We start from the raw sequence: 26517 nt of genomic DNA, 5'->3' as shown, positions 1-26517 counted from the left end.
ACACGAAGTGAATCTACAGTGCAACTGAGTTGCAACAATTAATTTCTATAACCCTTTTATATTTCAGCTGAACAACGTGCGTTGTATTCAACATCTTTTTTTTATATATAGACCTATATATTTCAATTTTGCTAAAGTACTCTTTTAATGCTATTTATTCCCAATGTCATACGAAGAAGAATATAATGTCATGTATTGGTATCGTCGTGATCTGATATTTTTACAGTAGGCCTACAGTCTATGGTCGTGATTCGGCCTACAGTCGAGTTTTTCCTCAGAGAAGGCAAAGCCTGGTGACGCGAGGTTACTGACTGTCAAGTTGGCTCATCCTTTGACTCATGAACCTTGGGGCGGGCAGGAGGAAACCGAAACGTAACGTTCAGTCACCAGACAGCGGAAGTACACAAACCAGGGAGGAGGTGAGAGAAAAGCGAGTGCAAGTTATTACAAAGTCATATTTTGAATTAATGTGAGGTCACATAGTTATGGTTCGGGGTTTCTTAATTATTAATATACGTGTTATTTCTGCAAGCCACGTGCGTGGCGTGAATGATATGACTTTCTTTCTGGCCGGCAGGGCCACTGGTGGTTTGTGTGCTAATGTTTGCAGTGAAAGAAGTAAGAAGCAGTGGGTGATTCTGAATCTCTTTAGTTCTTCAGTCTACCAAGAGAGACATTTCAATTAAGCAATTAGCTAAATTAACTCGTCTATCTGAATTAGACTTTTATATTTAATGTTGCTGTTGTACTCTGTCATCAACAACGCTAACGTCGTTTCTCTTTGGTTAGCTAGCAGTACTACAATATTAGAATCGGCCATGGTGATGTCGCGTGTGTCCACAAGATGTCACTAACACGTCACTTATGAATGTTAATTGGAAAGTTAATTGCCCAGTCAATCTATGGTTCCACATGGGATCTTGGACTTATGTGTGGTCATCCAGTGATGTCAGTTGTTTATGACAGAATGTATGACTAAGCATGTGGACACAGATTCAGGAACAAATGTACAAACTGTTTACGAGCTGTATATGGTGGTCCCATTCCATTCCTTTCATCTTCCATCTCAATACAGATAAGACTTGATAAAACTGTAAGTGTAAATGGAAAAAATGTACTTCTAAATCTGACATTGCTGTGAGTAACTTCTAATGTTGTTTCTATTGTATCATAGGGGATGGAGATAGACTCCCAGCCAGACGACTTAATGGTCTCTGCAATTGAAGAAGATTTTGCTGAGCTTGGAGACGTCAAGGACATGAGGTTGGAGGCAGAAGCAGTGGTCAACGACGTACTCTTTGCTGTTTCTGAAATGTATGTTTCTCAATGTCTTGACAGTGCATTGGATATGGCCCATATAAATGTCAAAACAAGAGAGGGCAATCGCTACTGCCTTGAGCTAACAGAAGCAGGGCTAAGGGTGAGACATTTTTTTACCTTCCTAATAACTTAATTTATTATTATTATTGTTATTAACAACGTGCAATCATATTTATCCATACTCATTTACTCCCTTTCATACTTGTATCTTTAACATATTGTGTTAATATTTCGAAATATTTTGTTGTTCACAATAATGCACCAATCAAGTCATATTACTTATACATTATGTGAAAATTATTTAAAAATATATTCTGATCACAGTTGTTTGTCCCAACAGGTGGTGGGCTATGCCTTTGATCAAGTGGATGAGGATCTGAACACCCAATATCATGAGACTGTTTACTCACTCCTGGACACACTGAGTCCAGGTTACAGAGAAGCCTTTGGGAATGCTTTGCTCCAGCGACTAGAGGCACTGAAGCAAAATGGACAATAAAGTAAAAAAACAAGACCCTCTGGAAGTTGCTGAAGTGAAAGCAAGGGTTGGACATATTTCTTTCTGCGTTTAAATGTCAGCCAATAGCACCTCAAGTCTAGTAAAATATGATATCCTATTGCTTGATTGACATCCACAAGCCACCATCGTACATTTGCATCACCTGGTTTAGTCATTTTTCACATCCGGTTTTATGTCAAGACCGATCTTTGTTCCAACTTCCCACATTTGTTCACCTTTTATAATTCTTCACCTTCTCAGCTAGATTCAAGACATCAAAGCAGCAATTTAACTTCACATAAACATTTTACCTCTACTATTGATTGCGCTAAGCCTGTGGTCAATTATGTGCTCTGATATTATCCATCAATTTACTAATACAGACATGTACTGTAGGTCTTGTTTAAAGGGCCAACATTGGTGTGAGTTTTTACTATAATTTCTCATTAACTGCCTTAACTTTTGATCTTCATAATGCTATTTGGTTGGAAAAGTACAAATTAATTCTTAACTTTAGTTATTTTGTATTTACGAAAGATAGTTTAGGTACTGGAGACAGATGCCAAGAAGATTGGCCACCTGGTCAGCTGGAGAGGTTGGCTCAGGCTTGGGATGCTTGATGACCTAAGCCCCAGGAGAGATAAATAGGCGTATGCCTATCGTTATGCCAGATGAATGACTCGGCTGACAATGTTCGATGATAACAAGCTACTCGTTTTGAAACTGTACAGATCTTTGGGAAGATGAACAAATGCCTAAGGACTGATTTCAGAAATGGCTTATACTCCCCGCATTATGCTGTAAAATAGAGAAAACATGAATATTCTATGTGCAAGCTAATAATACAGTAGCGATAAAGCATCATCTTTCATTTGTAAGTTGAACTTTTGGCTCATTGTCAAAATGCACAGAATGTCCAATTACTTTGAATATTTTGCACCAAATTCAAGGTATTTTGTGCTTGTAACAAGCTCAAGTATTTCAGTGAAATTCCTTTTTATACTTTTATTCCTTGTTGACCTTTGCTCAGACCAATACAATCTCAAAAGTAAACCAAATGAGTTTTATTCAAATGACAATGCAATTCTACCAAAATAAAAACATGTTAAGTTGTGGAAAACATTTGGCAAGTTTGAGAAGTAAAGTACAAAGAAAAACAAATAGGATAAATTGTTAAATCTTTATTAGTAGTCAAAAATATTTTACAAGAGTGATCTGCTTTGGCAGTATTTGGTATTAAGTATTAAGAAAAAATTCCAGTAGATGCTAAAAAGCTTGTCTGACTACACGGCAGCCAGTAAATTATAAAAACATCTAGAAACATTAACTGCAAGGTCAGAATCAAGCTCGGTGTAATCTTTATTATCCAAGAGGGCCATTTGTTGCAATAGAATGTTAACAGTGCGTGATTAATTATTTCATGTTCCAAACTGCTAAACTGACTACAAAGATGTTGACAAAATACACCTTGTATTAGATGAACACTTATCTGCAGATTGAGATGGTTGCACAGTATTTTGGGAAAACAATAGCGCAAACTAAGGAAAACAAGCTACACCTTTTAAAATGAACCAATAAAATCTGATACGTTGACAACCATTTCCCTTCAAATCATTTTCAGACAGTTAGGATACCGTCACACCAAACTACCTATGAGAGTGGATTCCCGATTCCGCTAATGTATTTCAATGGGACTGGAGCAGTTTCCTGCCAGTAGAGGATTCTGCAAAAAAAACGCTGAAATGCATCGGTGGAATCAGGAATCCACTCTCATCGGTAGTTTGGTGTGACCCTACCCTTATCCCTTTAAAAATATTGTACTGTGAACACCTCAGCTCACAATCTGAACTGGGAACTTGATGCAGAACAAGTCCTTGCTGACATCATCTCTGAGCTCCCATTCCACCACCAGTCGTATCTAAAGATATTTTGAAAGGTAAAAAAACACAAATTTGCATGCGTTAATAAATGAATAGAGGAACCCTGATCCAAAAAGAGAACTGATACTTCCCCAAATGGCTTAAGGAAATGAGAGACCTGATCCAAAAACAGAAGTGATACATCTCCATGGTTAAAAATGGATTTAAATGACCCCAGAAAAGTGAAATGTTCCTTTCAACATGCCATGTTCCAGCCGCCAAAAGGTGACACACTGTAGACCTAAATGCTTCACCGACCGGTAAGCTCTAATCCACATATTGCAATTATGATTTTCACTAAAATAAAATTGTAAGCATACTTCAGGGGTCTTCAAAAAATGTAATCTGTAATATAATTGTATACAATAATTAGTGAGGGTCCCTCCTTCATTGCGCTCAGTTAAGGGGTCCTTGGCCTGAAAAACGTTACTTACTGATGGATACTCCGACTTCACAGGAAGCTGATTCACATAGGTATAGCTCTTTTCACTCTCAATGGGACACTGAATTCCAGATTTGCAGCCATCGTCATTAGGGATTGGGAATGGAACAGGGAGTCCGGCAATCACTCCATGGACAACTGCTTTGCTCGTTGTGCTCGCCACAGCTATAACAAGACACCAGGAGTACAATACATTAATATTTGGCCTAAAGACAGGTGGTTAGCAATGAATGATGCACATTTCTGAATGATACTTACTACTGCTGAATGTCACATTGACCATGTAGTTCTGTCCTTTTTTAAGTTGGCAAGGTTGATGGGGACACGGGAGAATATCAACCATGGACACTTTTCCAGCAGCCGATCCTGGACAGTAGAATGCCATTTAAAATAGTTTATGCTGTGTTTTTTAAATGCTTACACTGGTGCCAGTGCCACATATATGATAGTTAGTTTGAGTGAGTGAGTGAGTGAATGAGTGAGTGTGTACGCAAGGGTTTCACACAATCAAACAGCAGTCTGAGCTCCCACCTACATTAAAGACTGCACACATAAACGTATGCAAACTTTAAATGCAACAGATACAGTACATCTTTATATACATACAAAACCAAAGTAAATAGATATTTACATGGGTTTAGTGCGCACACATGGATAATATTTAGAAGCAGACACCATGCAAACAGCACATACAAGCACCTCAAAGTACATTGCAACTTTCAAACTATACTTTGCTGCTACAATGTTGAGGAACCAAAACAAAATGTTACCCTTGTATATAAAATATAACAATAAAATCTTTAATTAAGCCATAGGCCATCTTCAGTCTGGATTACTGCAACTCCTGCCCCACTTGACTTCTTCCCAAGTGTTTGTGCCTCAGGTTCCCATGGATCATGATGATCACGAGGGCTTCTATGGCTTAAAGCTCTGAGTCACTCACTGGTTCTAAAAGTGGGGTCTGGGGACCCTCTGTGGTCCTTGAGGGGGTTCCAAGGGGTCCCGATCGAATCAGTTTAACCAATGTATCCCTATTTTTATATTTTGATTATTCAAAAATAAAACATCCAATATACTATTTTGAAAATGTTTGAAAGATCTTGATAAATTTAGAGGAATTCACAAATCTTCTCTTATGGGGGTCTCTGACACTGGACACAACATGTTTCCAGATAGGGGTCTGCAGCTAAATAAATATTAATATCAAGTTTGACATGAAAATGTTTGAGAACCACTGATGTTAGTTGTTGTGCTGTTATCACGAGAAGTTTTGTTGTGATTAGGCACTGAAATACATTTGAATTGATTTGAGTGATTTGTGCATTCAATCTATGTTGAAATAGTGGCAGAAGATTGCCATATGTCTTGTGAAATTCACTTTGGCAGACTACAGATAGCTTCTATTCAAATGAATTTGCCAGAAGTAAAAACAACAGAGAGATTCCATTTAAATGCGAGGGAAGCAACGCACAAAACTTACCACAGTCAACAAATTTCACTGGATCCGCACAAGTGAACGCTATCAGAGAGAACAAAACGATCCAAGTAGTTCTGAAGTCCATGGTGGTCTTAATTGTTTACTCACTGTTAATTTCTGTGAAACAAAAGCACATTAGAAACAGTCAGTTTTACAGCAGTCACCTGGATCAGTCAACAAAGAACAGAGCGTTTCGTCATAATGGTCCGATTGTTCCTCAACTGACAAGAGTTGAGATTGAGAAACAAAAACACGCCAGAATGTTAAAAACATTAAGGACTTTACCTCAAGGCCCGTGTATAAAAGTACACAAAAGCCACGAATCGCCGTTTAAGCAGGGGGGGAAATAACAACACGTCCAAATAGGTCACTACAAATTAATACATACCTTTAGTTTGCTTCCGCAATCTAGTGCAGCAGAATGTTCAGCCTTCTTATTTCATGGTCACGGGACCGAGGTGACGCATACGTTTCAGTGCATGATGTTCGATCAACTTCGATGTTTAATCCCGTAGGTGCCCGGTTGTACCCGATTGTTGTTTTTGCTTCGCCTCAGCAAAGCGTGTTTTTCGAAGTGCCCCGCCCCGCCGCCCGCGCGCCGGACCGAACGGTGTTAAAACCAACGCACCCACTGACTTGCCTTCCTTGATTGACGTGAGATGACAACGAATCAAGTCGCTCCGTTTTACGCAACATGCGGGCTAAAGTAACAGGCTGGTGTAAAGTAACTAAGCACTATGTACATACTTACTTACTTGAAATACTCAAGTAAGTACACTACAAATACCGTACTTGTACTTACTTGGGTATTTCAAATGTCCAATACCTTTACTTCTACTCCAATACATCTCAGAGGCATTATGTACTTTTACTCCAGTATTTCTATATTGCAATATTGATAGTTTTACTTGAGTAAAACATTATTTGAGTACTTTTTCCACCACAAGGCGTGTTTTCCTGAGACAGACACCCATCGCAGCCAATCAACGTGGCGAGCTTCGCCAGTGACGGGAGGAGTTGAATCAGGTGACTTTAATGTTATGGAAGATGTCATTGTGGAGAGGAGCAATGATAGCTGCGACAAAGACAACAAGAGCTTTAAACATTGCCAGGTAACATTCATGTACGATGTAATGTAAACTGCACGTATGGAATGACCGTCATTTAAACTACGAGGTAGACATATGCAGCAAATTACTTGGTTTTATATATAACCATGCCTGCTGGCCCGAGCTAACAACTGCTAGCTAACTTTGCTCAGTTTGCTGCTGTTGTTTATGTTTTCTTTTCTACAGACTAGTAAACGTTATTTTAGTATTTCATAGAATGTACAGTCAGACAGACGAGATACATAAAACAAATACATAAGCAGAAATGTATGTTATGTACACAATTAACTATAACAACAAACTATAACAACAAAACATTTATATACCTTGTTATGCCTTGCATTTGGTGTCTGCTAAATATCTGCAATAAATGTATTTTTTTAAAACAGGACCTCATTGTCTCTCCGAAATATCTATGTGAGAGAGCAATTACAACGATGTCCCAGAAGCCCTCAGCCTGTCTACACAGCCACACTCCAGCGCTTCAGCAGTAACTCAGCTGCCCAGGAGATACCATCTGAAGATAAAGTCAACCTCAGTGAATCATGTGTTAAGGTACTCATGACAGGGCACAAAGAAGTCTTGGCATTGGTTTATTCTTTGCACCCTATTTTTTCAACTGTTCAGTCCATAATATTAGAGCACAGATTGGGGAAAGGCTGCTTTTTATTTCTGCACCTCTTATGAATGATTTGTAGGACACATACAGCTACTGTAAACTGTCTGCTATGCTATGGTGTCTATAGTGTCTGACTGGATAGAGAAGGGAGGAAATTGTAGACCCTATCTGTGTGTGTGTGTGTGTGTGTGTGTGTGTGTGTGTGTGTGTGTGTGTGTGTGTGTGTGTGTGTGTGTGTGTGTGTGTGTGTGTGTGTGTGTGCTCGCGAGAGCGCGCATGTGTGTGCGCACAACATCATGTAGCCCTGCACTCTGCAGTAGTTCTTCTTTTCCAGGCTTTATGTCCTTGCAAGATGGAGATACAACTGGGATTGAGAGATATTATGCTATAGACATAAAATATACACAAATATTATTTGTGTCCAACTTTTTCCAGAGACTAAAGGAGATTATGTCGAAAGGAGAGTATCTGAGGATCCATGTGGAGGGAGGAGGCTGTTCTGGATTCCAGTACAAGTTTTCAGTATGCAGTAACATAACAGAGGATGACAGGTAAAGTGCAACTGATCTTTATTTCTTTAGAATAGATAGTCACTATTGAAAACAGCCAAAATCCAATCACTAATATCTCTAAATGCAATCTCCAAGTAAAATAACTTTAAACGTAACAATCTGTAAATCCAAAGGTACAGTATAGACCGATTTCTCAGAACCAACCATAGCTGCGGTGTCAAGCAGCACCGCTTCGCACAGCGACACCGCAGCTACACGGCAGCGCTCTGGAAAAAGGTCTATACAAATGTTACCAAAAACACCTTTCCGGTTTGATTTGTATGCTCTCTAAGTGAAATGAACACTGAGGATTTGATTGTGTTCTTTCCTCAGGGTGTTCGAGCAGGAAGGAGTGGGGATCATTGTGGACCAAGACAGTCTGGACTTTGTGAAAGGATCCACCCTAGACTTTACCCAGGAGCTGATCCGCGCCTCCTTCCTCGTGGTTAAGAACCCTCAAGCAGATCATGGCTGCTCCTGCGGCAGCTCCTTCTCAGTCAAGATATGAACAACAGTTCTCTTAATTGCATGTAAATATTGGGATGCACAACATAGATTAATGTCAGCCTGTTTGCACTAGCAACTTAACGTAACAGTGCTTCAAAAATAAATTATGTGGAGCCGAGTGATTTGCGGTACAATGATGTTTTTGGCCAAATATTGACAACACAACGTTAGGCTAAATATTCAGGCACCTATATTTATTGCTCTGCATTACTAATACATGGCCTTAGCACCCATCAGAATTGCTAAGGTGCTTGAACGACTGGTTGTTCTAAATAAAATGTATCATTCAAATTCAAAATATTTCACAACCCACAATATTCAATATTGTAAATTGATATTTTATAATATATTCCTGCCATAGTAAATATATTTTTGTTAATGGATGCTATTTGCTTAAGATATTCAACTTGTAACTAAAACCATATTACTGAAACAACATTGCTAGAACACTCTAATCTCTTGGTGAAGATTGTTTATCCCCTGGTATTTGATTTGATTGAAAAACAGAAGCAGACACTGGTAATTGTGCCTGGATAAAATGATGGCTGCTCATTGATGACTGAGTTTTCTGTATGTATTTATATACTCTACAAAGTATATTCGGTATTGCTGTCTATGTAAAAATAAAAGTACAAATGTAAATAAGCAAAAAATAAAGTATGTGAAAATAAAGTGGTAAACATAATGTCCAGGCGTTTGAATTTTCTTTCGTAAACCTACAGTACTAAAGATGTAGCTTAGTAAACTAGACTCCTACCTTCTGTTCAAATTCGAGGAGTAGAGTCTGGTTTACGAGGCTACTAAAGATGTGCCATACATACAAGGTGTGCATTGTAATGCATTTAATCAAATATACTAACATGAGGTATTTTACATCACTTATGAAAGGGCAGTCAGTTGCCATTCACTGATAGTATATCGAGGGCTTGGAGCGCAATGGGCCCAAGTGACATTTTCAGAATTTTACAGGAGAGCAAAAACAAAGTTTTGATTGACTATAACTATTTTATTAAAAACAACATATGTAAACAGTCTGTACTTTTATACAGATTAAGCTAAAAGGAATTGATATTTGAATAGGTATGTACATAAAAAAGTGCAAAACTATTTAAAAAAAAATACAAAACTAATAAGTTTAAGCAAAAACGTCACTTAGGCCCTTTGCGCTCCAACATTATATAGCTTTTTGCTTAAGTTTAAGTAATACTGGACCAGAGACAGTAACTCTTTCGATCTGCACCAAACTTGGCACAAACACTAATCAGGGGTCTGCGATCAGAGTAGCCACACCAGGGGCCACATTTGGCCCCCAGGGGAAAATCAGAGGCCCCAGGGGGCCCTTGGATGCAACAAGTGTACCGTTCATCCAATCTGTGCCAAACTTGGCATAAACACTGTTACACTAAGGGCTACATCAGGGGCCCCAGTGTGCCATATCAGGGGCCCCAGGGTGCCAAAGGTGCACCATTGCTACAATCTGCACCAAACTTGGCATGAACACTGTTCAGGGGTCTGCCATGACAATAGACACACCAGGGGCCACCTCACAGGCCACATCAGGGGCCCCAGTGTGCCATATCAGGGGCCCCCAGGGTGCCAAAGGTGCACCGTTGCTCTGATCTGCACCAAATATGGCACAAACACTGTTCAGGGGTCTGCTATAACACTAGTCACACCAGGGGCCACATCACGGGCCCCATGTGCCACATCGGGGCTCCAATGTGGCACTGCTGCTCTGATCTGCACCGAATATGGCGTTGAACAGTGTTTGTGACATGTTTGGTGCGTAATGGGACATCAGTTTATCTGTGGTATCCAGAGGCCCCTGGGGGCCCTTAATGTGGCCCCTGGTGTGACTATTCTCAGGGCAGACCCCTGGACAGTGTTTGTGACAAGTTTGGTGCGTAATGGGGCAACAGTGCGCCTGTGGCACCCAAAGGCCCCTGGGGGCCCCTAACATGGCCCCTGGGGGCCACACATGGCCCCTCGTGTGACTTTTGTCGTGGCAAACCCCTGAGCAGTGTTTATGCCACGTTTGGTGCAGAGTGGACCAACGGTGCAACTGTGGCATCCAGGGGCCCCTGGGGGCCTTGATTTTGCACCTGGGGGATACACATGGCCTCTGGTGTGGCCACTCTGAATGCAGACCCCTGATTAATCCTTGTTTGGTGCGGATCAGAGCAGTTTCTGGCAAGTTACTATCTCTGTTCCCCTGTGGCACCCAGGGCCCACCAGGGGCCCTAATGTGGTCCCTAGGGGCCACACAAGGCCCCTGGTGTGACTATTGTCATGGCAGGCTCCTGAACAGTGTTTGTGCCAAATGTGGTGCCTATTAGGGCCACGGTGTCTCTGGTTGGGTATACTACACGTACACTTAGGCCTTTTGCGCTCCAAGTTCAACTGAAGGTTTTCACATGAGCCTTTTTGGTTTTTAGGCTTTATTTCAAAAAGTAAAAAATATTATTACATAACATTTTCACCATCTGATAGAGTTCGCAGAGACCTTTAAAATTATGTAAAAAGGTCATTTTCGCCAAAAATGTCACTTGGGCCCTTTGCGCTCCAAGCCCTCGATATGTAATAGACTAATCTATGATTAGTTTTAGTGTGAATTTAACTACGTCACATTAGTCCAACATCAAAAACCTTTTGGCAGGTTTTGTAGTTCGCTCAATGCAGTAAGTATAGTTAAGTCAGCATTTAGTATCTCACACATTTAAAAACATCTTCAGTGGCCTTTTTTATTAAAGTTGAATTTAAGAAACATCTCACAAAAATATACAAAAAAAGAATATCTACAAATGATATTTACATTGGTGTAATGTAATGTAAATCAAAATATGCAGCAACATTTATTTTCCATTTATCTTAATACAAGGAGCAAAATGTTTTGCACTTTTTATATTTTACCTCTGATAAAACATTCCATTAAAGCAATATATCTGATTACACAAAACGGTAACTTGAAAAAATATTACATCATAGCAGCACACTGAATAGTGACCAAAGGAGAAATGCAACAGTGCATTGAAAATGACAATTTACTGCTTTATCCTTTGTTTTCTGAGGAATTTGGTTAGACAGATTGTCTTTCGGTAAGCCATGCACGCCCGTTGCCCACAAACAAATCCTCAAACAAGTATGCACACATAACATGTCATCAGTGGATTACTTTACAAGCTAAGAGACTGCTACGTTACATGTACGCACATGGTAACACACTGCTGAGGGAGGTTTGAGGTTCAATCAGTCAACACAATCACATAAACAAACCATAAACAGACCATCAGGGTAACACAGTGACCAGGTCAGGAATACAGTGCATAGTATGCTTTGGCATGCTGACATCCAGAACATAACTGTGGATGTTACATTCAGGAGAAAGGCCACAGGAGTATAAATAAATAATCAGTAAAAAATAATAATTAAAATAACTAAATAAGTACATGATCAAAAAAAGTAAAATGTAACGATACAAAAAAGAAGAAAAAAAATCAACCAAATCCAAACCCTCCTCAGTTAAACGCTCAAAGTACATTAAGGCTAATTCAGTTTGCTACATGTATTTATTTTCTTCTTTTAAATGGCATTGTCAGTAACACAAACTCATACCAAGTGGCAAAATTGCCGTTTGGACATTTACACAGACACACTCGTACTAAAAATAAAAAACACATCATTTGCAGATATTAGAGGGAAATATTCTTTTCTTTTTTCATATCCTTGATATGATGTTGTTAGTGGGATCATTTCCACCAGCAGAGCTGTGACGGCGTGCCCTTCTTAAATGATGACAATCAGGATCTACGCTATGGTGGAAATGAGGCTTGCACGTATGCATGCACCTAGTTTTGAGGCAGTGAGTCGAGTTAACTTCCTCTGTCATACAGTGTCCTAGCTGCCAGGTCTGTTGTTCTCCTCCGAGGCATGCATCATTCTTGCAGGCTCCTCTCCTGCCGTCGCCATGTTTGGAAAAAGCCCATGCAGCCACTTTGACCCATAGAGGCAGCATTCCTGGGGTACGTTGCTCAGTGAGGTGTGTGCACACATCTCCAGACAAACAGGCTGAGAGGGCAGAGAGTTAAGGACACAATTATTAACATTTGACAGTCACATTATCTATCTATCCATCTATCTACACAGTATATCTCTCCCTCTCCATCTCTCTCTCTGTGTGTGTGTGTGTGTGTGTGTGTGTGTGTGTGTGTGTGTGTGTGTGTGTGTGTGTGTGTGTGTGTGTGTCTCTCTCTCTCTTTCTCTCTCTCTCTCTCTCTCTCTCTCTCTCTCTTTGTTCGTACTCTGATAAACTGCAGTGCACTAGTCATATAAACAACACAACTTATAAAGTATACAGTAAAATACTAATTTCACAAATGGGTTTTAACTTTTCCATGTCTGCTTTTAACTTGATTTGCACTTTTTACCACCTAAGTGTTTATTGCTGTTCTTTTTATAGGAACTTCGGCCACTACAGAAAAACCTTTCTCGAATGTAATGTCTAGGTCTTGGAATCTTCTTTCAAACTTTTCCAGTTTTGTTTTTAAATAATAACCATGATAAGCATACCTTCTGTCGTCTCCACCAGCACTAATGACGAAGCGATCTCCATTTGTGAAGCGTATATTATTCAAGTGAGCTGAATGACCCAGAAAGCGCTTGTGTTTGGCCTACAAGGGGATACAATATCAAAGTCTCATCAATGTGACCCTTCTTAAAACTAAATTATAAACAAAACATGTACGTATCAAGTCAGTGGCACTGTAAATAGATTATTGAGGAGAGGACATCACATATTATCACATACCCATCCTTTATTTGCAATGGGTGAGGGGAAGGATGACATAAATGTACTAGTTGATCAGGTGCTGTATCTTCACTATGGCAGCTGACTGATCAGCACAACTAGGGCCTGCAATAAACTAGCACTGCTATTAACGGCCTCCCTGTGGAAGAACTTACTACTAGGACAAAACTCAGCCACCAATCCAGGTTGCTGTGGATGGTTATCCAAAGAACTACTTTACTATGTGGATTACTTTCATCCATTAACACACCGATTATGGAGGCAACCATGCAAGACTGTTCATTGGGAGCAATTAAGGGTTAAGCATCTTGCTCAAGGACACTTGGCACTAACCCAGGGGTAGCCAGGGATCGAACCAGATACTTCCTGAGCCACTGCCACCCGGTTTGGTAGAATTCATGGCTAAGAAAACGCTAAAGGAAAATACATTAATAACTAAAATAAAAACAACAAATTAACAATGTAACTAAATAAGAAATATAATTAGATTAAAAATGTGTGTTATACATATTAGCACCGAGCGGCAGGCATGCATGCACGCGTGCACGTGCGTGCGCACGTGACGTCATGAATTTAGAGGGGAACCACTTCTAAAATCCATATCACACCACTGCTTCAAACTGAGTGTGATCTTTACACTTGCTTCCAGTTCCCACCTGGCGTTGTGTGGCAGTTCTGTCTGTTCCAGACCGTACTCAGTGTTGGGAAAGTTCACTTTAAAAATGAACTAGTTCAAGTTCAAGTTCAGAACTTCTAAAATGAACTAGTTCATTTTTAGTTCATAATTCCCCATTATGAACTAAAGTTCATGGTTCCCCAAAATGAACTACATAGTTCTTTTTTAGTTCTTTTTTTAACCATATTTTTTTTTTATACTTTTGGCAATTCAAAAAAAAGGGGAAAAAATATATAAAGGTCTATATATATATATATTATATGTGGGTCAGTGACGTGACGCCCCAAAAAATGTGTTTTTAAAAAAACTTTAAATTGCAGGCATAAAAGTGATTTACTTTTGTTCTACTCACTCTCAACCTTATGGAAATACATTTTGTTTTTAGATATTTTATTGGAATCAGACTTTATTCAGCAGTTTGTTGTACTTGTGCCTAAAATCGTCATATGGTGTGACATGAAAATAATTGTTCATAAAATGAAAATGGAGTACATCTTTCTTAAGTTACTCACTTTATCAAAGTCCTTTATCATAACTAACCAGTGATCCACTATAGTTTTTTGAAAATTAATTATATCTGTATATTTTTTTTCATAATCGACACTCTGTGTGAGGCCCATGTTCATGATCTTACAACATATTTTAAATGTATTCTGTCAAAACTTTCTCTAAAATTACACAAATATTTGTGACTCTTCCTGATAATATTCTCTATGTAATCCATAAACATTTTTTTGGTTTAATCATTAATAAAGGTATGATTTCTCACTATTTGGAATGTCACACCAAATGATTTAGTGTCACACTGTATGATCATATCTTCATGTGTCAAAGCAAACTGTGTTTTAACCTACCTATTAGTGAGTACTGAACTGAACTACTGATTGATTAAACAATTACCCAGGATAACATGGCCTTAATATTTCTGAACAGGATATTATTGTAGGGCTTTAACATGGGATAAGAAAGAATTGTAGTAGTAGATGGATGATGAGGATGTGCACAGGAATGCTACGCACACCTAAGTCTTCTGCCGGCCCACGGCAGAAGGATCAATAAGGGACAATAAGGCGCATAGCCACACTTGGAGCCAAGGCATTGAAGGCAACATTTTATTAACACCAATTAGTGGAAACAGAACTCAGCATTCAGGTAAATTGCTTTTTTCCGAAGTCTCCTGAACTTGAACACAGCATTTTGTGTTGAACAAATGTAATTAGGAATCATGACATTACACCACATCTCCACTAGCTAAAGAGTGCTGGGTTGCGCAACTCCGAAAATAGCTGATCTACAAGCTCTCGCAGCACAACGTGTTGAGAGCTTGTAGATCAGCTATTTTCGCTAGTTTTGTCTCGGGTCCTACCTTAACACTGTCCACTGTCCAGTCCAGTGAGTGAAAGTACAAAAGTATTAGATCAGATTAGATTATACATTTAGACTGTATTGTACATCAGCCAGTCGTATTTGGTGAGGGTAGCAAACCGGCTGCCTTGTTGCGGTTCTGCTATGCCACAGACAACCTCCTGCTCTTCGTAGAAAATGCAGTCTCGCCCCTTTGGCTCCTCTCTCCTTGCTGGGTCATTGTTTAGTTTCTCCCTGTACTTTCTCGTTCTCTCAGCACTTGTCATTTTCCAGCTGACAAAAGAAAATGCAATGTATAGTTTAAGACAAAGAGAAAATATTGTTTAGATTGAAACAATATGTTAAGGTTTCTGTGAAGGGGTTTCTGCTCTGTCTGATGAATTTGAAGTATCACTGAATGAAGCTAAATTACATTTTATGTAAAAATGTTTAAAACAAATGTTTAAATGTACAAAAGAAACATGGAACTTTGTTATTTGTTGTTATATCTGTAGTTAAATACAGTATAAATCATATGGTGTGACAGTCAAGTCATATGGTGTGACAAGCAGACATGTCACACCATATGATTAAGTGTCACACCATATTACTGTTTTCTCCATTTAGGTTTACCTTGAGGCTACTATGTACACATTAGCATGCTAACAGCATGCTAGCTATAACAAAGCAGCCTAGATCTACATGGAAATATGACCAAAACTTCAAATAACTTAAGCTTTTTTTAAAGAAAAGGTGTCACACCAAAAGACATCCAGAATGGTGAGTTTGTCAACGTTTCAACAAGATGGCATTTCATGAAAATGTTAAAATCATAACTCACCTCAGACACCTGTCTTGCAGTTGTGCTGGGAGTGCTGAATAGCCTTACAGAAGAAGGACCTCTCTAGCCAATAGGTGTCCAAATAATTGCCTGTTTAATTTTTCCAAACTAGTGTCACACCAAATGATTTTGGGTTGGGGGACAAAATGTTTTTGATCAGAAATGACTGAAAACATTATGCTTTGACTTTGAAAAGATATAGGCTCAAAATAGACATTTTTTTTAGCCTAAATTCATTTTCAAATGATTTTTAGCAATTCTTTTTCTTAGTTTTATTCAAGTTCCCACTTTGAGAAACAAGGTCAGGACAGTCACACCATATGAGTTTTGCCATGTTTGGTTGAAGATTCTGAAGAAATGAGGAATGAAATGTTTTAATCTTGAGTAAGTTCACATAAAGCTTAATGTCCTGCACAATATTCAGAAGGTTTTTGACAAATATATTTTTTATTTATACATGTTTGACACCGAGGACAGCGAAAACGTTACGTCACGTCACCCACCCATATATAGACCTAAACATTTATATATTATATAAATGTTTAGACGTTTCTGCATGCTATTATTTGTCAAAATTATTGACTCAACCCATATTATATAGAAACACACACAGCAATAATTTCATCCAACTTAACATTGAGGTGCCCACAACATCAGTCTTCCTGCACCCTTATTGTGAAGGACTGCATGTAATAACCATGTTATTGTCTCATTGTGTGAAATATCATAATATTCAAAAACAAATATTTGACTCCAATTGATTCCCCACACAGTATTGACTTGATATAGCAATACAAAATAATATATATATTACACAGCAGTTGTGGGAAAACTAAGACATTGTTCAAAAAACACAATTCCGATTTTGGTAATAGGGCAAAAAATATATTTTTCTTCAATCTACTGTCTTGATACTCTAACCAAAATTGTGCTATAGACCATAATCTACAAATTGGAAGTGAAAGAAACTTTAACACACATTTGAAATGAAAACAAAAAATTACATGTACAGGGAACCCCACTAGAAAAAAACAAAAAGTTACATGTACAAGGAACCCCACTAGAAGGCAGACGTTTCTAAACCGTGCACAGCATGATCCGCGTTGGTTAAAATAGCTGATCTACAAGCTCACGTTGTCTCGTGGATGCGACGCGTTGTGAGCTTGCAGATCAGATATTCTCGCCGTGCAACACACATAGGACAAAGTATAGTCAGTCAGGCTTGCGAGACGAGGAGGAGATTCACACACACACACACACACACACACACACACACACACACACACACACAGTGCAGGAGCAGAGTGCAGAGTAGACAGCACTGCATATCAACGGAGCCTCCGACGAACGTTCACGAGGCACTGCTGCGTGCAGTGCCTACTATTGGAGCACGTGAATGAAAAGAGAGACGAGAGGAGCAGAGGACAGACGACCGCGGAGGCGCGGACCGCCGCATGAACGGCCGACGAACGCCGACGAACGTCGTTCACGGGCGTCAGAATGACCGCGTTCGACAATATCGTTCATCAAGCGAAAACAATTACGTTCAGTTCACGTTCGCCCAAAATATGAACGTGTTCATGAACGATCGTTCTTTGAACGCGTTCGGGTACAACACTGACCGTACTGAATAACTGACAGCTTGCATAATGTCTTCAGGCTCGGACTCAAGTCTAAGATGTACAGGTCATCATCAAAGACGATGACACGATCTCCCACCATGCAAGAGCGCATACTATTCACCTGACTCCAGCCTTTGCCCTTGTGTTCAACCGTCTTCCAGGAGAAACTCTCTGGATTGAATTTCCACAGATCATTGAAGCATGGGGACCGACACCTGTCCTGACCACCAAATATGTACAGCTCTCCATCGTAGGCAAAGGCTAAATGACCCCAGCGTCCTTCTGGAAGAAGCTGTGTAGAAGGGGTGCTCAGCCAGCAGTTAGTCTCTGTGTCAAACACTCTGATGGTGTTGTAGGAGTGGACATCCCGGCCCCCAAATGCGAACCTCTGTGTCCCGACCCTCCAGCCCCCAAATACGAACATCTTCGTCCCGATGATGGTGGCAGTGTGACCTGATGAGCCATATTCATCAGGTACTCTAGTGTCTGTTCCAGTGTTAATTAAAGACCAGACCATTGTGCTGGTGTCCAACTTGTACATGTCATTTTGTCCAGTAAGATAGATGCATCCTCCATAGACATACATGATCTTCCCCAAGACACAAGCCGAGTGGCCGGTCCTCCTTTCTGGAACAGTCCCAGAAACCCTGGGTTTGAACCATCTGTGGGTGTCCACATCAAATGCGTAAAGCACGTTAGACTTCCACTCTACTCCCCAGAAGTAGATCCAGATGTAGATGATATCTTCTATAAGCACGGCTGTGAGGCCCTCGGGTCTGGATGGAACCTCAAGTCCTCCTATTCCAGGAGGGGTCAACGTCCTCCAGCATGAAGAGACTGTGTTGAAGACATGGACACTGATCTGACGATCTCTGCCATCACTGTTATGGTCCCATCCAAAGGAATACACTTTGTTTCCATCGGCGACAACGGCAGCATGAAAGCGTTTGGAGAAGTCTTTGACGGACCAGAGAAACATTTCCACTAGATGAAAATATGATTAAAATGTGCCTCTTATAGGGGGAGTCTTGTGGGCGTGCGACCACTTATATCGGTACTGGGGCACAAACATCACGGCAAGTTTGGCCAATCCATGAAGCCGCACTTATTGATTATTAGATTTGGTCATCATAGCTTAGTTTTTAAATCGTTTTTTCTTCATTCTTCGTCATAGTTCTAGTCGACGAAATCAACATTGGTTGCAGGGACACTCCATTAACCCTTGATGCTGAGTGCCAAGCAGGGGGCATTGGGCACCATTTTTACTTGTGCCAGCAGAGTGTGCAAGACTGAGATCGATGCCGCCTGTTACTGGCGGTATCTGTATTTACAGCCGCCTTTAGCCAATGAGGGACCAGCATTCTTGAGGACGTCACCATCAAAAAGTGCGACCTGATAGCAGAACTTGGCACCTCGACAGAGTGCCAACTTGCCCACCCACATACATACAGACAGCACCGATTGAAGTACTTGCACGCTCTGCTGGCTCACATGTATGCCATATATGGCCACGAATGCGCAAGGAGCAAGTTGGCACCTCGACAGAGTGCAGTCTAGGTACTGTGTCCAACTCTCTCCCCACAATCCTCACTGCTATTTTCTTGACTTTGTAAATAAATAATGTTATTGATATGTGATAAACACATTATTACCCCGGTATTCATCCTTGCTCTTGTATCAAACCTCTGGTACGGTGTAATTGGCACAGGATGATATGCCTGTTCTTGGTTAGATCAGTTTATCTAATAATGAATACCTGTGATAATCTATATTTACATTGATAGAAAAGCTTATAGAATGTAGCTTTGCAAGTGATTCATTTTAAATGTGGCATATTGTCATTTAGACCTCCCATATAGGTAATTATCTCATGTAAAACCTTTAAGATAAAATAATACTGTTCTTTTATATATCAATGGAATTAGTAGCAAAGGAAATGCTATTATAATAAGATACTTACAAACTTCTCTGGGCATGGGAAGTCAAACAGCTTTACCATTCCAAAGTCATCCCCTGTGACAATGTTGAGGCCTGAGTGAGACACACAGGAGCAAGTGACGTCTGCTTTGTCCGTGTTTCGGGACCAGACCCCTATAACCTCGTCCCCAAGGACACTGAACAGACACAAAAACAGCATCATCAACAACAACAACATTCAGCATGACCCCTCACTGGAGTGTACAATGTGTACCTACTGTATACGTGTCAACACAGCATTCTCACCTTGTCCATGTGGCCCAGGTAATCCTATCAATATGGGACTGCTCTGTCACCTGCTTCCCAGATGGTACCTCGTAAACTAGCCGTTTATAGGCGCCTGTCGATATCTGTTCAGGACATTAGAAGCTGTAAGTCACACAACACAAGCTGAACCGGCATAGACCGTAAAAGAGACCAGACTATGTTACGCCCATATACTCTACAGACGGTAAATGAAGCCTATTTGGAAAGCGTGTGCATGCCTCCATCTTTCTACATCCTGTCCTGAAATTCTATTGGTTGAGACATAGCAGGGGGTGGGTCAATCAATAAATGCTATTGGTTGGGAGCTTGTCAATCAAGCTAACCGGCCCCTCCAAAGGCATATACAACTTTATCATCAATTTTAAAATACATGGGACCATAATTTAACAAAACGTGATAGAAAGAAGACTTTAAACTAGCGACTGGATGCATAAAGTATTTATGACATTTTTTATTAAGGTAATAAAATCAAGTGTAAAGTTTCGCAAAAACCCATCCACTTGAATAGAGCATTTTTCTTTCTGACACCAGTACTGGTGAAACAGCGAAACTAACGTCCATTCATATGAACTTTCTCTTGAAGTCTCTTCCTATATGGCCTCAACTTGCAAGCCTGGATACTGGGCCCTTGGCTGAAACGCCAGACCGTGACGGGATCTCCCAAACTGAGAAGTGATTATTATCTCTCTGCGGTGTACTTTACAGTACCTGGACATGGGTGCTGTCTGCAGAGAAGTCCATCTGCATAACAAAGCTGGGGATATCCCTGCAGCAGTTGATACGGTTGAGCTGTGGTCCAAGCGTCAGATCATAGAAGTCAACTGCACTCTCTGTAGAACCTACGGCCAGGTACCGTGAATCTGGACTGAACCTGTATGTGAAAAAGAAAAAGAAAATTTCTAAGACTTGGTCTGTGGAGGTTGCAGGACTAACTTTCCTCAACGGGATTACGTTACAGTGCGTCTCAGACCTGATATCCTGGATGGGGGAGCGGCGGTCTCTCTTTTTCCCCCAGATTTTGAGCGAGGCCACCAGAAGGATGATGAACTCTCCATTCTTCATGCCGATGGCCACCATGTCCCCCTCAGGGCTGTAGCTGACGGCACGCGCTGGATGGCCCAGGTTCACCTTATTGAGCATCTTCTGTACTTCCACAAGGCAAGATCGTTGTGTATTGAGTTGTAGAGATACAGTAGCTTTGAAATATCTATATTACTGAATAACTTGTGCTGACCTTTTCTGGGATGTCCCAGAGGCGCACGGTGCCGTCCTCTGCAGCAGACAGGAACACATCTCTGGAGGGATGGGCGGATACGCCCCAGATAGGCCCATCCATGTGTCCATTCACCAGGATGTTGCATGCTGCATTCTTCTCCCCAACCTCAATAATCTCGGCGTTCCTGGTCCCCACTAAGATCTTACCCTGGATCAGTGGGGGAAAAAAACATGAAAAAACTGACATAATGCTAATGTAAGTGTAATAACTTTTGCAGCCACGGTAGGTGGTATCTGTGTACTGTACCTTTCCCCTGCACACAGAGCGGACACAGTCAATGATCTGTCCTGTCTCTAATCGAAAGGCCCTGCATCGCTTCAACTCCTGATCCCAGAGCTTCAGAGCTCCTCCTTCCTTAGACCTGCAGTATGGATCAATAAACACCAAAACCACATTATCATATATCAGGGGTCTTCAACAGGGGGTCAGGGACCCCAGGGGGTCCTCAGAGTTACTACAAGGGGGGGCCGCCAAATCTTTGTGATAGGATCATTCTTTTAAATTAACAACTTGAACCCTCACATCCCTATTCTGAGGAGAACCTTAGCCAAAAATAGCAGATCTACAAGCTCTCAACGCCGTTGAGAGCTTGTAGATCGTCTATTTTCGGCAAATAGGTTTGGTGTAGAGGTAAAAAAGAGCAGACCAAGTACAGAGTCAAAGGTCAAGTTAACTAAATCCATCATAGACTGATGACAGTGCTGTCAAACAAGTCTGGAATCTATCTATGAAATCGATGAAAATCTGCATCATACAATATGTAAAGGGGGTCCCTGCTTCATCTCTCTCTCAGCTAAGGGGTCCCTGGCCTGAAAACCTGTCATACATCATAAACTATAATAATAATTATACAAGACATGCAGAACATAATTCAATTCAATTCAATTCAATTACAAAACAGAGCAGTACTCACGGCCTTTCCTTGCCCCCGGTGACAATGAGGCCATCTCTCAGTGTGGTGTACATGGTGAATACAGGCCCTGTATGAGCCTTGGCCACTATTCTTACTAGAACGTGTTCCTTCCACACACACACATCTCCACTAATGGTACCTGTAAACGTCAAGTTATTCTGAAAAGAAAACAAAGCTGCACTAATCTAGTGGCCTAATAGAGCAGCAGAGCAAGCACATTCACATTCACATTTCATAAAACAACATGATGATATGGTATAATTTGGAATACTGAAAATGTATTAATATGCAAGAGTATAAGGTATTTAACAATAACGTAATAATTAATAAGTTAGGATCTATCACCTAATAGTAAAATACTTTATTTTATTTTATATATAGATAAATATAAATACACGCTAAGAATGCCCAAAACGGGAATTTCATATGCAGTGTTTCTAGTATTTTTAATGCAACTTGCATATCGTCGTTGTCGAGTGGAAACCTTGTATGTCCAAAACCGTTCTTTTTTATCATTTAAAAAAATTAACTAAACTAGTGAAAACAGCTGATCTACAAGCACACAACGCCTCGCACCGCGAGGCCTTGTGTGCTTGTAGATCTGCTGTTTTCACTACTTTTGTGCGACGGCCTTGTCTGATGAAGCAGGGCTTTACTTCGCAAAAAAACGTACAAATTCGAAACTTGGAGATACGAGGTTTCTGCCCGACAGTGACGATATCATGTTTTTAATGATAGAAATGGACTTACAGCTCCAAATGCCACAGAGAGCATGGTCTGCATGCGGGCATCCTCGATGGTACTGAGCACACCTTTCCTGCTGAGCAGCGCCCGGCCAGCCAACGTCCAGAAGCGCACGTGTTTGATCCCCACAGACACAAAATGTGTGTCAGAGTCTGGCCGAAACTCAGCCACAAAGATCCGTTGAGTGTGACCCCTCCGGCTGGCCACTTTGGCACCTTGATTGACAAAAGAGTTAGAGAATATTATATCACCTACTGTATTCATGGGGTCTGTGAGTCAGTTGGACAATTTAAATATATCTTTGACAGCCTTGTTTATTATTATAAGTGTTTCACTTGATGTCTTTTTTTTTTTTTTTATCATTAGATTTTTTTAATTGTTTTTCACATATCAAACAGCATTGACAATATACAGTACACAATAGACGGGTTTCTGATCCACGTTAAACTGATAAGAACTAGATGCGTGCGCAGGTCGGTACCAAAATTAGCCAATGAAACCAGCGCTCCCCAAAACAACAGGTTTGGGGATTGGTGGGAATTGATTACATGATACAGTCACCTGTGCATTTAGTCTCAATGTTTGTAAACAAGAAACAGGTCTATAACCACAATCAATCAGTCCTCAATCCCCCCTCCCAACCCACCCCTCCACCGCTCAAATACAGCTCACACATAGAATTATACAGTCAGCAGGTTGCTTTTTTTAGATTTTGTTTAAACATTCATAATCTCAGCACCATCGAAAAAAATGCTTCAGCTCTCAATGTCTTTTGAGAGTTAATTAAAATGATGTGTCATAAGGAGTTCGCTGCTGGCCTTGGACCATTAGAATTCTGGAATTTAAACTAATGGATCATGGTGCTCGCTGGGTGCCGGCCTACTCAGGAATGATGCAAATAGGGAAAGCATGCCAATGCAATAAAATGCAATAAAATGCAATAAAAGTTATACCCTTTGTCAGCGTACCAGTTGTAACCGTCTGTCTGTGTGTGTCCCTTTTGTTCCCATATGGAAAAGTCATTGTACAGTGGCAACGTTAATGTTGAGAATGCCTCGACGACCTTGCAGGCTTATGTTATGCAATGGCTAAAATGTCATTTAAATAGCATGTTATGTAGACACCTATAGCTTGTATAGCTTCAACTCAATATTGATGTTGTGAATATTCTACTGTTAGACTATTTCTATGCATTTGATTACCTTGTGTTGTCCTTGCTTATTGTAAATCGCTCTGGATTAGCTAAATATTAAATTGTGCCAACTGACAGTTAAAAGTGGACTGGGGAATTTGACAAATCAAGCTTAGGCCCGGGGTTGCCATGGCAATCAATTGGCTCATTTGGGACATGGCCAGAGCCTTTTGTTTTGGCGGTTCTGCCAAACGCATATCCCACTGACCTGACGCAGAGCACTGCACTCCATCGGATCGTCTGCGACACGTGTGCCGAATGCGATGTCGGTCGAACGGGGCAGACGTAGGTACGTACAGAGCGCATTTATTGTTAAGATGTATTTGCATAAAATAATAATGCTTATTGTTACACATACTGTAGACACATATGCCCATATATCCTCATAGTTGTGATTGTGAGCCAAAGTGGTCGTGTGGTACAGACTGTGAATCTCTTTACAGACCTTTGAGTGCAACTGTAAATAATAAATAAGGCCAGATTACAGACAACACATACAGAAGGAGCTATAGGGAACTGTTACATATATTAATACTGTACTATCCGTAGGGCTGTTTTTTGGGAAAATCTTTTTTGACATTTTACATGATGATTAATTGACACTCAAATAAGTGTGATTTACAAATTAATTGTGTTTTTGTCATTGACAATTACATTTCTGTTTGGCTTGCAGGCTTCTTTGAAGTTGCACGTGGCAGATATAACACTTAAATATAAGAAGAAAGATATTTGACAACTTTATATTTTAACAAGAACATTGATAGTGGTACGACACGTTGTGAGCTTGTAGATCTGCAATTTCCACTATTTTAGAAAATGTTTGAAATGATATGAACATTTTCCAACATGGAAACGATTATGACGATTATGACAAAATCATTGCGATTATGTCAAATAATTGCGATTATGTTAAATAATTGCGATTAGACAATATTAAAATAATTGTGTGTCTCCTCCATGAAATAAAAGTTATAAAACCCCATACAGTACATTTGATCACACTGTGTGCATGCGTTTTAAGGATGGAATAGAGAGTATTAGTTGAATTCTTACACAGAATCTTGAATAAACAGTCACCAGATTAGGAACAGCGAGTTATCTTATACAGGATCGGACCAAATAGGTCAGAGTGCAAGGTGAGTCATTCAACTAAGGGGTTAGAGCACATCAGGGTACACATCTATAGCCTAGTAAACCTGACTCCTCCCATCTTCTGTGAGGAGTCTGGTTTACAAGGCTAATAGATCTAAGGACACTGTCGAGGAACTAATTAACCAGAGGAGCGCCACAATTCATCTTGTAAAAGTGAGGGACAAGTCACAGTCCATTTGAGCAGACCCTCTCCTCAGGGGCGTCACAAGGTGTGTGTGGGGGGGGGGGGGGGGGGGAGTGGGACTGAGTTACCAGGGCCCAAGGTGGAGGGGCCTGGAATTATTTTATACTTTAGCTATTGGAAAAATAGCATATATACAAGCTCACAGCGTGGCACCAAGTGCTGCGCTACGAGCTTGTAGATCTGCTATTTTTGAAAAGTCGTGAAAATGTGTGCAAATCTTTGAATATATGTATTTTTAAGACAACATTTGTAACTCAGATTTTGCTTCCGCGGGGGTCCCTGGAACTAAATATTCTCGCAGCTGTGAGCTTGTATATCTGCTATTTTTCAATAGCTAAAGTACCCAGGGCCCCTAATTTGGTGCTACATCTTACCTTCCTGCCACTTCCAGATGGTGAGTGTGTGTTCTGGGTCCAGCCCTATGGACAGCAGCAGTTTCCCTGTGGCACTGAAACTGACGGCGCACACCCCGCTGGAGTGAGAGCAGCGCAGCACCGACAGCGTCTGTTTACTCATGGCATCCCACACATGAATGGAAGGGGACGTAGCTGAGAAAGGACAGAAAAAGAAACTTGGACTACTCCCTCGCATAATGGCGTCGCTTGACAACGTTAATTCGTTTTAACTTTATCATAGCTATCGACTTTCTATCATCTATCGACTTTCAATTGATATATTTTAATTTTATTGAAGTTATTATAATTTTATTGAAGTTATTGTAATTACTCTATTTACACTAAATTAGCAAAAGGTTATAGAAAATCTTTTCCTTGTATTTTACCATATTTGTAGATCGGGCCATGAAATGGAAGTTCAGTAGAGAGGGCCTCTCAGGTAGATTCCTAACCTAACACCAAAGGACCACTAGGTGGCACTGTTTCAAAAGTATAATTTAAGTCCAAACTCATGCTCTCCATAGCGCAGAAGCCCATTTCTACAAAGTATTTTTCTTTTTCCTTTTTTTCTTTTTTTACATAAAATCCACAAATCATATCAACACTTTTTTTCCCCTTTTTTTTTAACCATACAAACAACTTATAAATGCCGTTTGAGATATTAGCAGGTGTCATTTATATCATAGA

General features: G+C 40.3%; 4 protein-coding genes across 6 annotated transcripts in view; 2 read left to right on the top strand and 2 right to left on the bottom strand.

Annotated features, from left to right (window-relative positions):
- The first annotated feature begins 408 nt into the window (after positions 1 to 408).
- Positions 409 to 2851, top strand: gskip (gsk3b interacting protein). The gene is made up of 3 exons (XM_080750660.1): positions 409 to 419; positions 1175 to 1420; positions 1661 to 2851. The coding sequence occupies exons 2-3, from the start codon at positions 1178 to 1180 to the stop codon at positions 1817 to 1819; spliced, it is 402 nt and encodes a 133-aa protein (XP_080606786.1). The 5' UTR covers positions 409 to 419; positions 1175 to 1177; the 3' UTR covers positions 1820 to 2851.
- A 134-nt stretch (positions 2852 to 2985) lies between these two features.
- On the bottom strand, positions 2986 to 6179 carry LOC308305787 (NPC intracellular cholesterol transporter 2-like). 2 transcript variants are annotated; one of them, XM_080750659.1, is made up of 5 exons: positions 6046 to 6179; positions 5661 to 5774; positions 4439 to 4546; positions 4173 to 4345; positions 2986 to 3737 (listed from the first exon to the last, which is right to left on the bottom strand). In XM_080750659.1, exons 2-5 carry the CDS (start codon positions 5740 to 5742, stop codon positions 3651 to 3653), a joined length of 450 nt encoding a protein of 149 aa, XP_080606785.1. In that variant the 5' UTR covers positions 5743 to 5774; positions 6046 to 6179; the 3' UTR covers positions 2986 to 3650. The 2 variants fall into 2 exon arrangements, with proteins under 2 accessions (XP_080606785.1, XP_080606784.1); XM_080750658.1 differs by lacking the exon at positions 6046 to 6179 and adding an exon at positions 5943 to 6038.
- Positions 6180 to 6671: 492 nt separating this feature from the next.
- On the top strand, positions 6672 to 9110 carry isca2 (iron-sulfur cluster assembly 2). The gene is made up of 4 exons (XM_080750100.1): positions 6672 to 6769; positions 7156 to 7321; positions 7821 to 7936; positions 8270 to 9110. Exons 1-4 carry the CDS (start codon positions 6693 to 6695, stop codon positions 8442 to 8444), a joined length of 534 nt encoding a protein of 177 aa, XP_080606226.1. The 5' UTR covers positions 6672 to 6692; the 3' UTR covers positions 8445 to 9110.
- A 3361-nt stretch (positions 9111 to 12471) lies between these two features.
- The window catches only part of eml5 (EMAP like 5), a gene marked incomplete at both ends in the record, with an annotated part of 96418 nt that continues 82372 nt past the window's right edge, over positions 12472 to 26517 (bottom strand). For both annotated transcript variants that reach the window (XM_080750741.1, XM_080750742.1), the window contains 11 exons: positions 12472 to 12508; positions 13010 to 13110; positions 19691 to 19844; positions 19954 to 20057; positions 20683 to 20845; positions 20945 to 21117; positions 21209 to 21397; positions 21497 to 21611; positions 22164 to 22321; positions 22914 to 23122; positions 25810 to 25983. In XM_080750741.1, coding sequence (XP_080606867.1) covers positions 12472 to 12508; positions 13010 to 13110; positions 19691 to 19844; positions 19954 to 20057; positions 20683 to 20845; positions 20945 to 21117; positions 21209 to 21397; positions 21497 to 21611; positions 22164 to 22321; positions 22914 to 23122; positions 25810 to 25983 — 1577 coding nt within the window. The remainder of the gene's footprint in view (positions 12509 to 13009; positions 13111 to 19690; positions 19845 to 19953; positions 20058 to 20682; positions 20846 to 20944; positions 21118 to 21208; positions 21398 to 21496; positions 21612 to 22163; positions 22322 to 22913; positions 23123 to 25809; positions 25984 to 26517) is intronic.

Source organism: Nannobrachium achirus (genome assembly GCF_963921795.1).
Source record: "Nannobrachium achirus genome assembly, chromosome: 20".
NCBI classification, from domain to species: Eukaryota; Metazoa; Chordata; class Actinopteri; order Myctophiformes; family Myctophidae; genus Nannobrachium; species Nannobrachium achirus.
This window is presented reverse-complemented; position numbering and strand designations above follow the sequence as displayed.

What these genes read in the sequence shown, in the direction of transcription:
- gskip (XM_080750660.1), top strand. Translation starts at nt 1,178, where the DNA reads ATGGAGATAGACTCCCAGCCAGACGACTTAATGGTCTCTGCAATTGAA. An exon ending in TAACAGAAGCAGGGCTAAGG is followed by an intron (nt 1,421 to 1,660) that starts GTGAGACATTTT and finishes TTGTCCCAACAG; the next exon opens with GTGGTGGGCTATGCCTTTGA.
- LOC308305787 (XM_080750659.1), bottom strand. Translation starts at nt 5,742, where the DNA reads ATGGACTTCAGAACTACTTGGATCGTTTTGTTCTCTCTGATAGCGTTC. An exon ending in AGTGAAATTTGTTGACTGTG is followed by an intron (nt 4,547 to 5,660) that starts GTAAGTTTTGTG and finishes TCTACTGTCCAG; the next exon opens with GATCGGCTGCTGGAAAAGTG. An exon ending in TGAAGTCGGAGTATCCATCA is followed by an intron (nt 3,738 to 4,172) that starts GTAAGTAACGTT and finishes AAATATCTTTAG; the next exon opens with ATACGACTGGTGGTGGAATG.
- isca2 (XM_080750100.1), top strand. Translation starts at nt 6,693, where the DNA reads ATGTTATGGAAGATGTCATTGTGGAGAGGAGCAATGATAGCTGCGACA. An exon ending in TCAGTGAATCATGTGTTAAG is followed by an intron (nt 7,322 to 7,820) that starts GTACTCATGACA and finishes AACTTTTTCCAG; the next exon opens with AGACTAAAGGAGATTATGTC. An exon ending in AACATAACAGAGGATGACAG is followed by an intron (nt 7,937 to 8,269) that starts GTAAAGTGCAAC and finishes TTCTTTCCTCAG; the next exon opens with GGTGTTCGAGCAGGAAGGAG.